The sequence below is a fragment of the Stegodyphus dumicola genome, chromosome X1 (genome assembly GCF_044657685.1).
Source record: "Stegodyphus dumicola isolate Sdum_Otavi_A_Nest chromosome X1, ASM4465768v1".
NCBI classification, from domain to species: domain Eukaryota; kingdom Metazoa; phylum Arthropoda; class Arachnida; order Araneae; family Eresidae; genus Stegodyphus; species Stegodyphus dumicola.
The window spans coordinates 26354206-26369126 of record NC_140780.1 but is presented as its reverse complement, the minus strand read 5'-3'; the positions used below and the strand labels follow the sequence as shown (position 1 = coordinate 26369126).

Below are 14921 nucleotides of genomic sequence, written 5' to 3'. Positions count from 1 at the left end.
TGAAATTCATCGTTGCATAATATAGTAAAATTAACTTTCTTACATCAGATTTCAACCGCTTTATATACCTATTATGCAGTCATTTTATTTCTATCATTATATTATTTATGCCCCATTTTAGAGAATTTTAAAAATGCAAATTAAAAAAATAATAATAATGAAATAGTGGCAATACATGTTTACTGACTTTCGTAAATGTTTCTTTTATGTAGTTTGATTAATTGAGTATGACGTACTTCTTCATTTATGCTTTCATCACCTATAAATTTAGATTTTAGAAATATTAAATGTTTAAACATTATTTGTAATAAGATGTTCTTAAATGAGTTTTGTAGTTCTTAAACAAGTTTTGTGATTTCATAAAGTAAGAAAATTGCTCAAATCAAAAATAAATTTTTATTTTACTAAAAAATCATATAGTATATCATATAGTAATCATCTATAAAAATTTCATATAGTATTTTAACACTTGAAAAATAAGGAAATGTAAGAACTCAATAACAAGTTTTAAAGTACATAATAAATTACAAAAAGGGAAAAAAGAAAATTATCTTGCAGTTTCAGATACAAAAATTTTATCATAAAATGTTTTTACTTGATTTTCAGCTACACCGCATACTAATAATAGTAGCAAGTAATAAATTTCTTCAGTTTCATTTTCAAATAAACTGACTTAAATCAAACATCTGAATGTTAGACACATAATTTGAAAAAGATCCTCTCTCTCTTTTTTTGGCATATAACCATAACTTGATTTTTAATGCAGAGAACAAGCATAAAAGATCTAAATTATATATCCTAACTTGTTATACGATTACACTTAGATAAAGCAAACTTTGTAATACTAAAGACATAGTTTTTAAGGTTTGAAATAATTTTCAAAGCAAAAACTTCAAACATCCAACTTCTAACACAAATGCGAAACACTTTATATTAGCTCTACATACAAGAGTAATAAATAATTACCTAGGTTTGAAATATTTTTTCATGAATATAAATAAACAAGTATTTAATGTTCTGATGTCATTTTCAGGAACAACATGCATGAATAGATTCACATAAACTCTACATTAAATAATAGCTACATTATTTGAAAGAGTATTAATGCTATTAGTCAATATCCAAAACACTTTCTTCAAAATTAGAAAAACTCCATATATTAGAATTAAACTTGTGATTAAATTCACATCAATTATGCATTTGGACATGGCAGATACAATCTGAAAAGGGCCTAATTGATTTAAGTGAATAACCGCAGCCTTGTGTCAAATGATATAAAAACCCTTTACATTCAAATTTTGTCAGAATCATACAACATTTTTTATAATAATTCTATTTACATCAGAGTTCCATTATTACCTACATTTGAAATTACCAACATATTTATAAATAAGAAGGATAACAGTTTTCTGATTTTATTCTCAGAAACATAATGTGCATGAATAGATTCATATACGCCGAATCTTGAACACACTAATTTAAAGAACCTTAATGCCATTAACTAATTTCCAAAAAATTTTCTTCAATACAGCAAAAAATCATGAAACACTCAGATCAAAGCAGAATCAAATTTGTGATTGAATTCACATAAATCATGCATTTGAACATGGCACATACAATTTGAAAAGAAACGACATTGTTTCGACTGCTATAAAGGCCCTTATATCCAGATTTTACTCGAATCATGAAACATTTTTCAAAAGTTATTATTACTTGTATTAGAAATATACCTTCATGAATATAAATAAGCAAGCAATCATTTTTTTTTTTTTTTTTTTTTTTTTTACTTCACTCTAAGAAACATCATGTAAATAAATAAATTTTTATTAACAAACATTTTAAACTATAAATATACTACTTTGAGGGATTTTTAATTCTATAAAGTTATAACAAAAACACTCTTTTTCAGTAGCGAAAAGCATTTTAAACACCACGATTTTACAATAATTATATATATGATTAAGTTGACATTAACTAATTATTTTAAATTAGACATAAACTTTTGAAAAGGGCCTTATGACTTAAGTAAATAATTGCAGTATGTATTTTTATAGATACAAAGGACTTAAATAACTAGATTTTCATTTAAAAATACGGTACAATTCCGTCATAGGGACCGCAAAAAATCACCAAAACTATTGTTGATGCCAAAATAATTATGGTAACCTTAACTCAAGAAAAGCATAATAATAAAAAATAACTATCTAAGATTATTATTTTAATTTAGATGAAAGTTTACTTTCATATAATACACTTTATTATTATAATTTAATATAAACAAACGGCTAATTGTAACTGTAAGAAAGCATTATTGTAACTATCTAAGATTATTAATTTAAGTTGATGGAAGGTTAACTTCATATATTACACTTTTTTGTTAATTTAATTTATTAAAAAAAGGGTTAAAAATAAGTGAAATTAAACGGGAGGCATAAAATTTTTAAGATCCTGCAACATCGCAGAAAAAATTTCAGTTTTTTTTTTTGTTTTTTGTGTAAATGTCTATACATAAACTCGGACAAATAAGAATTGAAATGTGCCTCGATGGTGTTTATTATGCCATTTAGCACTGCCCGACAGTCGCTGTATTGTTTGCGTATGGTCCCGTTTCGGGGTCCACAAAATTCTAGTTGTGGTTGACAGTAAAATGTTCAATGCCGACATATCGCAGTTCATCAAACTTATATGATTTCTAGCAGTCAGTATACATAATGCTTCATTCTGTGACATTTTCCTTTATGATGTTCGAACATCAATGGCCGAGCGATAAAGTCGCTGAACACTGGTAGTTCGGTCTGAGGTTTGAATCCCACAAACGGGCTGGCTGTATGGACAATTTAATGGTTTTCTCTATGTGTAACGTGTATACAAGCCAGTTTCCCTTAGAAAGTCCTCCACGTAGGCCTCTCTTCCCTTAGGGAGACAGCCCTCGAGGCTTTGCTCTAATCACATAAACCAAACCAAACCTTTATGATGTTCCATAAGGTTTTCACCAATCGATCTGGAATAGCGACTAAAACATTCTTTTGATTCTCTGCAGAATCCACCAAAAACCCATTGTGGCAGAAGAAGACGCCCAATGTTATTCTTGCTTCTACTGAAAAGGCTTTTGTCTGCTTCATAATTTTTTCCACATCCGCCGAATTTCAACTTAGGCTGAGAAATTAAAGCTATGGCACACACCTCACGCATATCTTCCAGTCTACAGTTGTATTGTGGTTCATCTTCAGTTGGAGTTCACAAAATTCAATAGATGTCATCTCCTGATACCAAAAATAGGTGAGCCTGCCTATCAGTTATAAGGAAGGGGATTTTCGTTCCTTCGATCCAATATCTGACTTCTTAATCCTTTCTTCAGAATACAGGTTCATTCCTGCACCTCCATTTCGCTATTGAGTTACCGCTAAAGCATAATTTCATCTCGTGGTTTTTCGATCATAATATTCTATAATGAATGATGTCTTTTCTTTGGAAAAATTATATTGCAGACATTTTGTCATTGGGCAATTCCCAAATTGTTAGATCCATATCATTATCAAAAAAGAATAAAAAAAATAAACCAGTATTCCAATGGCGACTTAAAAATATCCCCCCCCCAAGGGCGGGCCTTCAGCTTGGCCACAACTAAGGCCAGGTGGTGGTCACTTTATTACGGAGGCACCTAATAAACCAATAGGGGTGTGCGGAAAAATCTATGAAGGAACCAGCACCAAATTTGTGAGTTTGAAATTTACACGTTAAAATTAATTTTGACCTAATTACTAAAAGTTCTTAATTCTATCGATGATAGCATATATAGTGTGAAAAAGAGCAAAAAATATTTCCTTGGGTAAACATTTGAAATGACTTTTTATATTATCGTTGTTATTAATCTCACTGATAACACCTACGCTAATTCAAATGAAACGCGAAACGCTGGCGAGAAATTACAATATGTTTACCATCATTTGTTGGCGATAAAAAGAAACGGCGCATGCGCAGTTCGTTCAAAAGATTTTCTCATAGGGAGCCGTTCACAGCCATCCCTGTTTTGAGCCGCTAGTGTCAGTCAGTCGTTGTATGGGATTATTGATCGAGGTGTGTCATTCATTCGCTGCATAAGTTACAAGTTCTGGTTTAGTTTTCTCTTCTCGTCTGTAATTCTAATTCTTAGTGAAAAGAAATCAGGTGTAAAATGGCTTCCAACATCTTCATCTCTAAACAACATAAAATAGACTTTAGAAACGTTGTATTTAACGATGCAAGGGATGGTAACCTGTGCCGTCTGAAGGTAATTTTTCTTTTATTAGCTTTTCGAATTATGTGTGCTGTAACGTTACATTTTATGATATTCGATTTTTTATTACAGTGTCTGAAAGAAAAAGATTATTATTTTGATATTTACATTATTTTTTTTCGCTTCGAGGAATATTGGGGGAGGGGGGGAACAAAACGAAACATATTGTAATTAATCGTTATGCGTAGAATTGTCAAAATGGAGATATTCTGCGTAGAAATGTATTGTATTGTATTCTGTATTGGGTAAAAGTTTACAATTCGGTGCCCCTTTTTTTAGCGATTCTTTTTTTGATGCCACAATCAGCGCCTGGAAGGCACAATTTCAAGATGGCCGCTACACGAAACTAAAATAAGAAGTCAGAATTGCACAAACTCTTGTGTCCATGTACGCTTCAGTGTATTTACACTTAAAAAAAAAAACCTAGAAATGCACAAACTTGGCATGGCGTACTGCCTTAAATTTTTCCATGTACACATCAATCTATTTTCATTTAAATAAAATCAGGAAGCTAAAACAAAGTAAAAACTATCATGGTAACCAGAAGTGAGGTATACATTATACATAAAACGAAACATATGGTAATTAATCGTTATGCGTAGAATTGTGAAAATGGAAATATTCTGCGTAGAAATGTATTGTATTTTGTATTGGGTAAAAGTTTACAATTGGGTGCCCCTTGTTTTTTGATGATTCTTTTTTTGACGCCACGATCAGCGCCTGGAGAGACAATTTCAAGATGGCCGCTACACAAAACTGAAATAAGAAGTCAAAGAATTGCACAAACTCTGTGTCCATGTACGCATCAATGTATTTTCACTTAAAATAAAAATCCTAGTAATGCACAAACTTGGCATGGGGCACTGTCTTAAATTTGTCCATGTACACATCGATCTATTTTCATTTAAATAAAATCAGGAAGCTACAACAAAGTAAAAACTATCGTGATAACCAGAAGTGAAGTTTCATCGCCAAAATTTAAAAAAAAATTGTCGCTAGTTGAAGGGGCACCCAATTCTTGGGTAAAAGTATGTATTACTTGTGTTTTATACAGAGATTTCAAAATATTTAGTGTTAAATGTCTTATTGGGTTATTTGGTATTGGTGTCGTATATTTGTCATTGTTGTGTTGATGTACTAGTAACTTATGTACTTTTGTAAACATATTGTGTGTGCATTCATTTTCCTTCGCTGATAATTACCATTATTTTAATTAAAAGGAATTTGAGGAAAGCTGGCCCAATACTGAAGTTCAATCATAAAATTGTGAACGAAAGAGTGTATTTTATCTCCAGTGCTGTACATGCTATAGAAAGATCGCAAATTATATAGAGTTTACAATGAAATTTCCTGTATTTTGAAATGAAATAAATGTTTTGACGTACAGGAAATGATTAAACAGAATTTGGTTAATCTTTGGATTATGGTAACTCGGCGGTTTTTTGGCGAAAATATGGTGACCAACTCTGCTACAGCAACCTGCTAATTTTTGTTTTCATGAAGTAAAGGTTTTTTTTTTTACTCAACATTTTTTCCCAACAATCTGCTAGCCGAATTACGCTTATGCTAGAACTTTTATGGAACAAAAGTGCTTAATCATGACGAAGATTAGGTGCGAAATTGGGAGAAAGTGCAGAATCGCTTGCCGCGTTTTTAAGAATTGCACATACACGGTATCCATGTACACATCGACCTATTTTCACTTAAGAAACCATCTCAGAATTGCACAAAAAAGGCATTGTGCACACTCTTGACTTTATCCATGTACCTTTATCGCCTTACCAAAATGTCGCCTAAACTACCTGTTACCATATTCCAAAGATTAGCCCACAATTTAAATGGCATGAAATTTTTTTTCTGAAGGTCTAGTATAATAAAGTGCTTGTGAAACAGTGATTGTGGTGTATGCCGTTAAATTCAATACCCTTATCAAAAGGTGCATGTTTATTTCTTATATTAACTTTTCTGTATTTTAAATTATCTTTAGTTTTATTTTCTTTATTCAATACTTGTCATTACAAAAATAAAAGATGCTTAAAAATTTAAACTTGCTTTAAATTGCAATAAAAGGATAAAAAGACAAAGCTTCAACTTATTTAAGGGAAAAAAAATAAGAAGTATAAATATCTTTGATTTAATTAGGTTTTTCACCCCTTTATTTTTCTAAAGGAGGTATTCCCTGCCTATAAGTAAGTATAGCTCTAAAAATTGTCATATCATCATATATATTGTCTGATTTACAGTTTTCCCTTTAATTCTTTTATGTATTCTTCTGTTTCCAGGAGCGGATTCAGAAATGTACGATGTATGCATGGATGTTAGTGTTCATGCAAGCACATATGTATGTACACTGCTAAAAAAAAAATGGTTCAGTGTTATACCTCCTGTTCTACTGGAACGATTGACAAAATTCAAACTGCGTTTTTCATGTCTCGAAAGCATGACTTAGGATATGTATTAGATTTATATATTATTTAAGCTGGAACGTTATTCTGAAGGCCACTAGATGGCATTCTATGTCCATTACTTTTGAAATGAACACAGTTTTAGGTTCCTGACCTTGATTTTGATATATTCTGTCCGACTTTGGTATTTTACTCATCAACTGTTGCGAGGGTGGAGGGGAGCGAAAGCGTAAACAGAGGTGGGCTCTTTAAATTGCCACATGCTAATGTAAATATTCGCATGTCCGATTTATATCCAATTCCTTTCTTAATTCTATTTTTTCCTCTACTATATACGGTCTTTTAGGGTTACTAGACAGTCCAGTTTTGCATTGACTTCAGATATATTCTCGTTTTTTCTCTTTTTTATTTCGGGAAATCTCACCTCTAGTCTATTATGGCGCGAAGGCGCTATTTATCAGAGGAAGAATACCCTTGTATGGTTAATGAACCATTTACTAACGCAGATGAGAGTTGTGATTTTTTTTCTTAAGAGTTAGAAAGGGATACTTCTCCGTGCTTCGAGATTTACCACACTCAGTCTTCATTTTAAATTTTGTTACTTCTTACTGTAAATAGGCTTTCGTTGATCTTTACATTATGGTAACTTGGCGATTTTTTGGCGACCAACTCTCCTACAGCAACCCTCTATTTTTTTTTTTCCCCGCCGCCATTTTGTCTTCACGAAGTAAAGACATGTTTCTTTTCTTTTTATCTACTGAACACTTCTTCCAACAATCTACTAGCCGAATTACACTTATGCTAGAAATTTTATCAAACAAAACTGCTTAATCATGACAAATATTCACTGCAAAATTGGGAAAAAGTGCACAATACCATACTCCTAACACGTTTTTCAAAATAACACATACACATAAACCATGTACACGTCGACTTATTTTTACTTTAAAAAACATCCCAGAATTACACAAAAATGGCATTGCGCACACTCTTCACCATATCCATGTACACTCCTTTTTTCTCATAAATTAGAAAATTTTCACGAAAATGCATGACAATTTTCTGAATCTTTAAACCCGTTAAAAAGAACATATATTAAATTACCTAATAACGAAAAAGTATATACCCTTTCCAAATATGAACATTTCCACATATAAAATAAATAAAATATCCAAAAACTTTTACCTCTCATACCGCAAACATTACAAATACTTAGTGTCAAATATTTAAATTATTTCCATGCACGTTTACTTCAACTAAAACGTATACCAAATTCCTACAAACATAAAATTCACAAAATAACTCATTTAATTAAAATATAATTAAATTCAAAAACACTACTTAAAATATAAACAAGCACATACATTAAATTAATAAAAATTAGCTTACAATCCTAATTACTTTAAACTAAGTCATTGCTAATAACAATTTTCCCAATAATACCAAATTACTTTACTTCCACCTTACATTTAGAACAATGCATAAGAATAATACCCTCAAATAATTAAAAATACTAACTTACCTAATCTTCTTCAGAATCTTGATTACGTGTCCGATAAACTTTTCTTATTTCTGTTTCAGGATCTTTAAAATCATACATATAGTTCACAGCAAGGTACCAGGTAAAATAAATAACTTAATAAAACATCTTTACTTCTATCTCGCACAACCTTATAGAAACACTTATTACTACCCCTTTCAATCCCACTAAATACTCATTTTGAATTCACTTTAATTAGGGCCATGGGATCCAAAAATTTACGAACACTGTTTCACACAACACAGAATAAAGCCAAATACAAAATTTCCAGATTTTTTCCCGATTTCCCCCCTTTTCCGATTAAAGAACCGTAATTCGTCCATTAATATCACATGACATATCCCATGATCTCTCATTTCCCTCACACAAAATAATGCGTAATCGGAACTGAGTACTGCTCACATTATTACCAAAGTCACAGGTAACCTTTATCGCCTCCAAAATGTCGCCAAACTACCAGTTACCATATTCTAAAGATCAGCCTGGGCTTTATTGTGTTTTATTAATTTTAGACTGTATTGATGAATTTTGTCAATTAAAACTTTGGAATAATTTGAATAGCGCTTCCAAAAATTATTTTACAAGATAAGGAAATTTTTAAGTATATTTTCATGTAAAATAAAGAAAAAAATGTTATTAAGTGCTAATTTTAACATATATAGGAGCTCAAGTAATAATCTAAAATGATACCAAAAATCATGAGGCTAGAAGTGAAACTTTTTTTTCTGATTTTTTTTTTTTTAAATAAAATCAGGCTTAGCGATGCAAAACCTCCGTCCGGTATGGTGACTGCCTTCGATTCCCTTCCGTCCCTCACGAGCGTCTTAAACAAAGGTGCACTGTTGCGAAAAGGTTAATTGCAATTTCCGTGTGAAGTAACTAGAAAAAGCCGAACACTCATTAAAAAATCATGTAGCTTGCCAATCAGGAGAAACATGAAAGATACGGCGTCAATAATTGAATTGCTGTTACGGCACCAATACGCTGTTTCTAAACTTAGATGGTCATTCCTTAATTAAACGTAATTGGTTTGTAACTTCCACTAGAGCTGACGGTAGAAAATGAAGTGCAAATAAATAATATCTTGTGTAATCTTGATTAATATAAAATTAGAAATATTTGCATAGAAAAGGACAACTTTTGAAATATTTGCAATTACTTTATAAGAAGGATTTATTAATAACCGTAATAATCACTTATTATATTACTGATGAAGCCGCCCAGACAGTATAGTGGTTAGGGAAGCCTGACTGCAATGACGAAGGGCCTGGGTTTGAATCCCGGAGAAGGCATGGTTGTAACTGTCCGTCCCTTCATAGAAGGCAGTGGTGACCCACCTATTACGTGCCTCCATAATAGACCACCACATCTGGTCTTGTATAGATTAATGGACTGCCATTAAGTAGCTGCATATCATTTCTACATAACCATTGAACTTCCATTAATTTGGTCTCTAGAGGGTTGTATGTTTATATAATAATTTGACTTTTATAAAAATTATTATTCTAAATCTTGTGTTTCTATGAAAATATACTGTGCTTAAAAAATATGAATGATAGTATCAGCCGCTCTTTCAGCAACTTCATAAGCAGCAGCTTGTTTAGAAATAAATTATGCAGTTAATGTCATAAAATATTTTGGAACATAAAACATAAATTTTTAATTGCTGCATTTGCTACAAACATGAAGGAAAAGTAAAACCTTACATTCTAGTAAATTTTGCAATCGTTAAAAGATTTCTGTAGTAAATGGCAACACAATATTTTGGCGTGTTATTTGAAGTGTTCAGAAGTATCAAATATATCATATATTATGTGATAAATCAGTTTCAAATCTGAAGATAAATCTGTGCATATATATCGAACATAAAAGACATTATGTCATAAAGAAACACTGTGAATTGAATAGAATTTTTTCGATCCCAAAATTATAAAATTTGTATTTTGAGGTAATGAATAAACTCCATCGACTTGAACTTTTGGAACACTATTTTTGATTTAAAAAGCTGTAGTTTATTTCGTTCGATCAGTTATATTTCGTGCAAAATCTCCTTGTCAGATATAGAAAGTGAAACTATGAAACATTAGGCTGCTAATCTCTAAGGTTATCATATGCTTTTGGGTTTGTATGTCACTTTTTAAGAGTATATCACTAACAAATAGGTGCGTACAGCAACAAATAAAATATTATAAAATGTTCGAATCATCTAAAGAAATAGAAACTTTATAAAATAAATATAAATTGTAGAGTTCAGATAAGCTGAAATTGAAGGGATTTTAAAAAGCTATGAATAAAAATATTAACATTAATTCCGGATTCTACATTTCAGCTTATCACAATAAAAAATTACTCATTCAGATAAGATAATGATATTTGTTCTTTCAATTCAACATGTGGAAAATCATATAGTTATACGAGTTAAGTGCTTTTAATTGTAAAAGCTAACTGATTTCATTCTTTCATCTTCACAAATAAAACAATCTAAAATTACTGTTTTCTCTAGGAAAATTATTTTGGTTTTCAGTATTTATAGATGAATTTTTGTATCAATTTATATTACTTGCTAATGCATTACTTTAAACATAATATAATACTGTAAGGATATTTCGTGATAGTCTGAATTGCAATGAGCTGAGATCTTTCTTTAGGATTGGAAAATTTCAAAACCATTTACACACAAGATAAACAAAATACAACACACGAATAATAAATAATAATTATTATATTCAAATTATTTTTCATCATCAAAAGTACTATTTACAGAAATTTAAAATTGTTATTTACAGACATTCTTCTATTTACAGATGATTTTTACATGCAATAAAGCCCAGAATGGAAATGGAGAACAGTCCAATAAATTTAATTCAATACAATGTCATTTTTCCTCTTTGATTTACCACATCTTCAATGCAATGAGGCATTGATGATACCAAAGAGTGACATAATGTTGAATCAGACTGTATGAGTTGCCAAGATGATATTGCGGCATCCCACAACTCGTCTGCATTTCGTATGCCTCTGTAATTGATAGTCATTTTCAGACGAGACCAGACGTTCTCAATGGGTTTCAGATCTGCTCCTTTGCTTGGCCATGGCATGAGGCAGAAAGTTTGCTGATCCAACCATTCTTTGACGAGGCTAGAACTATGAATGGGGGATTTATGTTGAAAATAACATAGCCCATCAAAAAAATGGTTAACACTTCTGGCATCATGATATGTTCAAGAATGTCACGAAAGAGAGTTGCATCCAGATTGCCTTGAATTCTGTGAAGAATTCCAAGTCTGTTAGCAGACATGCAACCCCACTCGGAAATAGAAAATCGGCCACTTTTTTTTTTGACATTCTGAAAATATAAGGGATTGGAACGCTGACCTGGAGGTCTCCAAACCCTTATACGCCCAGAATAATCAGAGTAGATGCAGCTTTCATTGCTGAACAGAACATTACCCCATTCAGAAACTCCCCAACTAGAAAACTTATTATAAAAGTTCAGTCTCTCCTGAATTTGAAGATCAGTCAAAGCAGGCTTACAAACTGCAAGTTTGCTGTGGAAATTTTTCTCATGCAGTCTGTTTCTCACTGTTTGATCGGAAACCTGCAAAGAAACGAATACATTTGTTAAATTCTTAAATTATTTAAAAATATTTCATAATTTCTTCTCAATTATAATCTAATTTTCTTTTTATTTCCTTCTACAGAGTATAACCTAAATATTGTAATCATAAAAAATTGCCTGAGCACACTTTATTTCAATGAAACCTTTTTAATTTCAACGGCGTTATTATTCGTTTTTATTTCAATGAAAAATTTCGTAGATTCAGCATTCCAAAAATTTTCATAGAAGTTGAAATTTTGTATATATATGTATATATGTATATATATATATATATAACTGCTATAACATCTAGTTGTGCACCTCCCTTTCTTATTGCTGTCAGACAAACGTGTATATGTGTGGGGGTGATAATAAATTAAAAGCACAGCACATAGCTAAATAATTCTTCCTGGGAGAGAGGCAAAAGCGGAAAGGAATCATACAGGAAAGAAATGGCAGAATGTATTTGCAGGAATATATAGATGATGGCGCAGCAATGGTTTCTTGTTTCGACACACATTCGTGGAAAAATTGGCAAGATATCCTATTATTCAAATCCTTTTTATTTTAGCAGAATAATCATTTTGTTCAAAATAGTATTGGAGTATAGTAACAACATTAAAACGGTAAACATATTGAGTACTTATCGCACTATAGATATACTTTTCTGATAAAAGTATATCTACATGATAATACAACTTTTGAACAACATTTATAATCGTCATGAAAAAAATAAAATTATAAGAAGATTGACTCCCGTACGGCAAAAATTGTTATTAAGTTTCAAAATTTGCAACTTATGATGTTATTTTCAATTTACCTTGAGGGATCGTTTAACTAGCTTAGAATAATTCCAGGAAATAATTTTAAGTGAAGTGCAACAAAAAACTTTCATCGGTTAGCAGGCCATACAAGGAAGTCATGCGATGCCTACATCAGATTTTCTAATGCAGCAATTTTTAATGTAATATGCAGAGATTACTATAATGAGTAATAACAAATATTTTCGGAAACCGGCAGCTGAGAGAAAAAGTCCTGCAATGCGTCAACAAAATAATCACTATCAAAGCTAGAACATTATTAATTCTTTCTAACTTAAAGTATTTAAAAGTTTAATTAAACAGTAATTAATATTCCAGATGAAATAATTGAATATAAATAATTACATATCTTTCAGTTAATGCAAAGTACTATAATACAGTTTGCTTATTATAATTTAATATACTAAAATAATAATATAATTATATAAATACTTACTGGTTATCAAAGATCAACTATTTCTTTTGCTTTTACCGTTGGCTTATGCTGAACAGCATTTACAATACCTTCCTCCTCATACAGGTCCAGTTTTCTGGGTCGGCCACTCCCTTTCCATCTGTCAGTGGAGCCTAGGCTCTGATATCTAAATTTAAATATCAAAACAAAAATGTTTTTGTTTTTTAGATAACATAAAAATTATAAATGAATGATATTCTAAACATTCTAAGCGAATATAGCACTCAAGATTTGAAGCATACTTGTAAAATCACTTTTGGGAAGCGCATTAAATTATAATATAAAATTGTGATTTCTTTTTACTTTGAACTTAACTTTTTTAAAATACTTAGAAATGGTCTGTTAATTGATACGAATAATCATTTTACATTTTAGGTTTAGCTGCGTACACAAAGTAAAAAAGCAAAAACTGGTAAATTATGCACTTTTAAATAATAATAATAATAAAGTGTGTGAATAATTATACATTAATATTTGAAAAGAGTCAAAGCATAATTTTTTTAGTTTTAAAAACTTCTTATATGTTTAAGCATGACAAGAAAGTTTTGCAGCTTTCCTATAAAAATTCGAACAGAATATTAGCATACGTATTTTAAAATTTAAGATAATGTGACGAGATTTTAGAAAAGAAGGCAGAAAAAAAATTTTTTAATTTTAATTCATTCTGTGTAAAATTTCAATTCCTATAAAATGTTTTGCTACTCCACTAAGCCATATTAAACTTTGGGTAATCAACAACATTTTAATCTTTTCAAATATTATCGTTATTAGTATTATTTAAGTTTTCTTCTATTTATTAATTTGCTAGTGCTTACATGAATTATTGAAATTGCTACGCCTGCAGTGGATGAGGGAAAGCATAAATATTAAACTTATTTTTTGTTTACTAGGCAAACAAATTTTCGTGCATGTGTTGAAACGCATATATTAGGTGAAGTAAGCAGCTATTATGTTTATTTAATTAAAGCAGTACAAAAAATATGTCAAATCTAGTGCTAAAGAATATGTTAATATATTAATATAAAAATACTTGCTGCACAAACGATGAATTCTACTTTTAGAAATGCCCGTAATTTCAGCGATTTGCCTAAAAGAGTTTCCACATTGGAAATGTCCAAGAAGTATTCCAACGTCCTGCTTGCTTGAAAACATTGTGAAAATAAACATCAAAAGTTCTCAGATTTAGACAATTCGATTTAAACGAAGTTAAAGTAAAGTAGCAGACGATAACACGGTGAAGATAAAAGTTTACTCTTGCAAATATTATTTTTAAAAAGGGAAAAAGTTAAAAATTTGAATAATATCTATAATTTAAAAAAACAATAACTTTTCACATGGTATTAACCTTTTAACTGTCATGCCCGAGATAGCACTGGTGTTCGAAAATGTCATGCCCGAGTATTTCTCGGGGTAATTTTTTTCTGAGTGCATCGTATTGTTATACTCGAATATATATCGGGAGACGTTTATTTCGGCTTTATCTCTTTGTCAAACCCAACTGTATCTCAGGTAAAGTTAATGTGTGCTCAATTCAATAGATGACAGCACTTTACTGAAGATTTCAAATGTTAGAGGTTATAAGTTCTTTGGTTCAAAGTGCACGGGATCTTTTTGTTGTAAAATGGCGTCCAGTTCTTTGAAACGTTATATAGATGATTTACATTCTTCAACCGAAGATGAAGGATGTGTGTTTGATGAGCAGTATTTATGATACTTCCGTGGTCAGCCTCAAAAATAAAAAAAAATGAAGATATTCTCAAGCCGAAGATTGTTTCTGACTACAGTCTAACTATGGGTGGTGTAGATCGCTGTGATCAGGAAATGTCC

General features: G+C 30.9%; 1 protein-coding gene across 1 annotated transcript in view; it reads left to right on the top strand.

Moving 5' to 3' along the window:
* The first annotated feature begins 4016 nt into the window (after positions 1-4016).
* Positions 4017-14921, top strand: part of LOC118193388 (protein fem-1 homolog C-like) — a 54661-nt gene continuing 43756 nt past the window's right edge. The window contains exon 1 of the mRNA XM_035364466.2: positions 4017-4270. Within this exon, the coding sequence (XP_035220357.1) occupies positions 4175-4270 (96 nt within the window). The 5' untranslated portion in view covers positions 4017-4174. The remainder of the gene's footprint in view (positions 4271-14921) is intronic.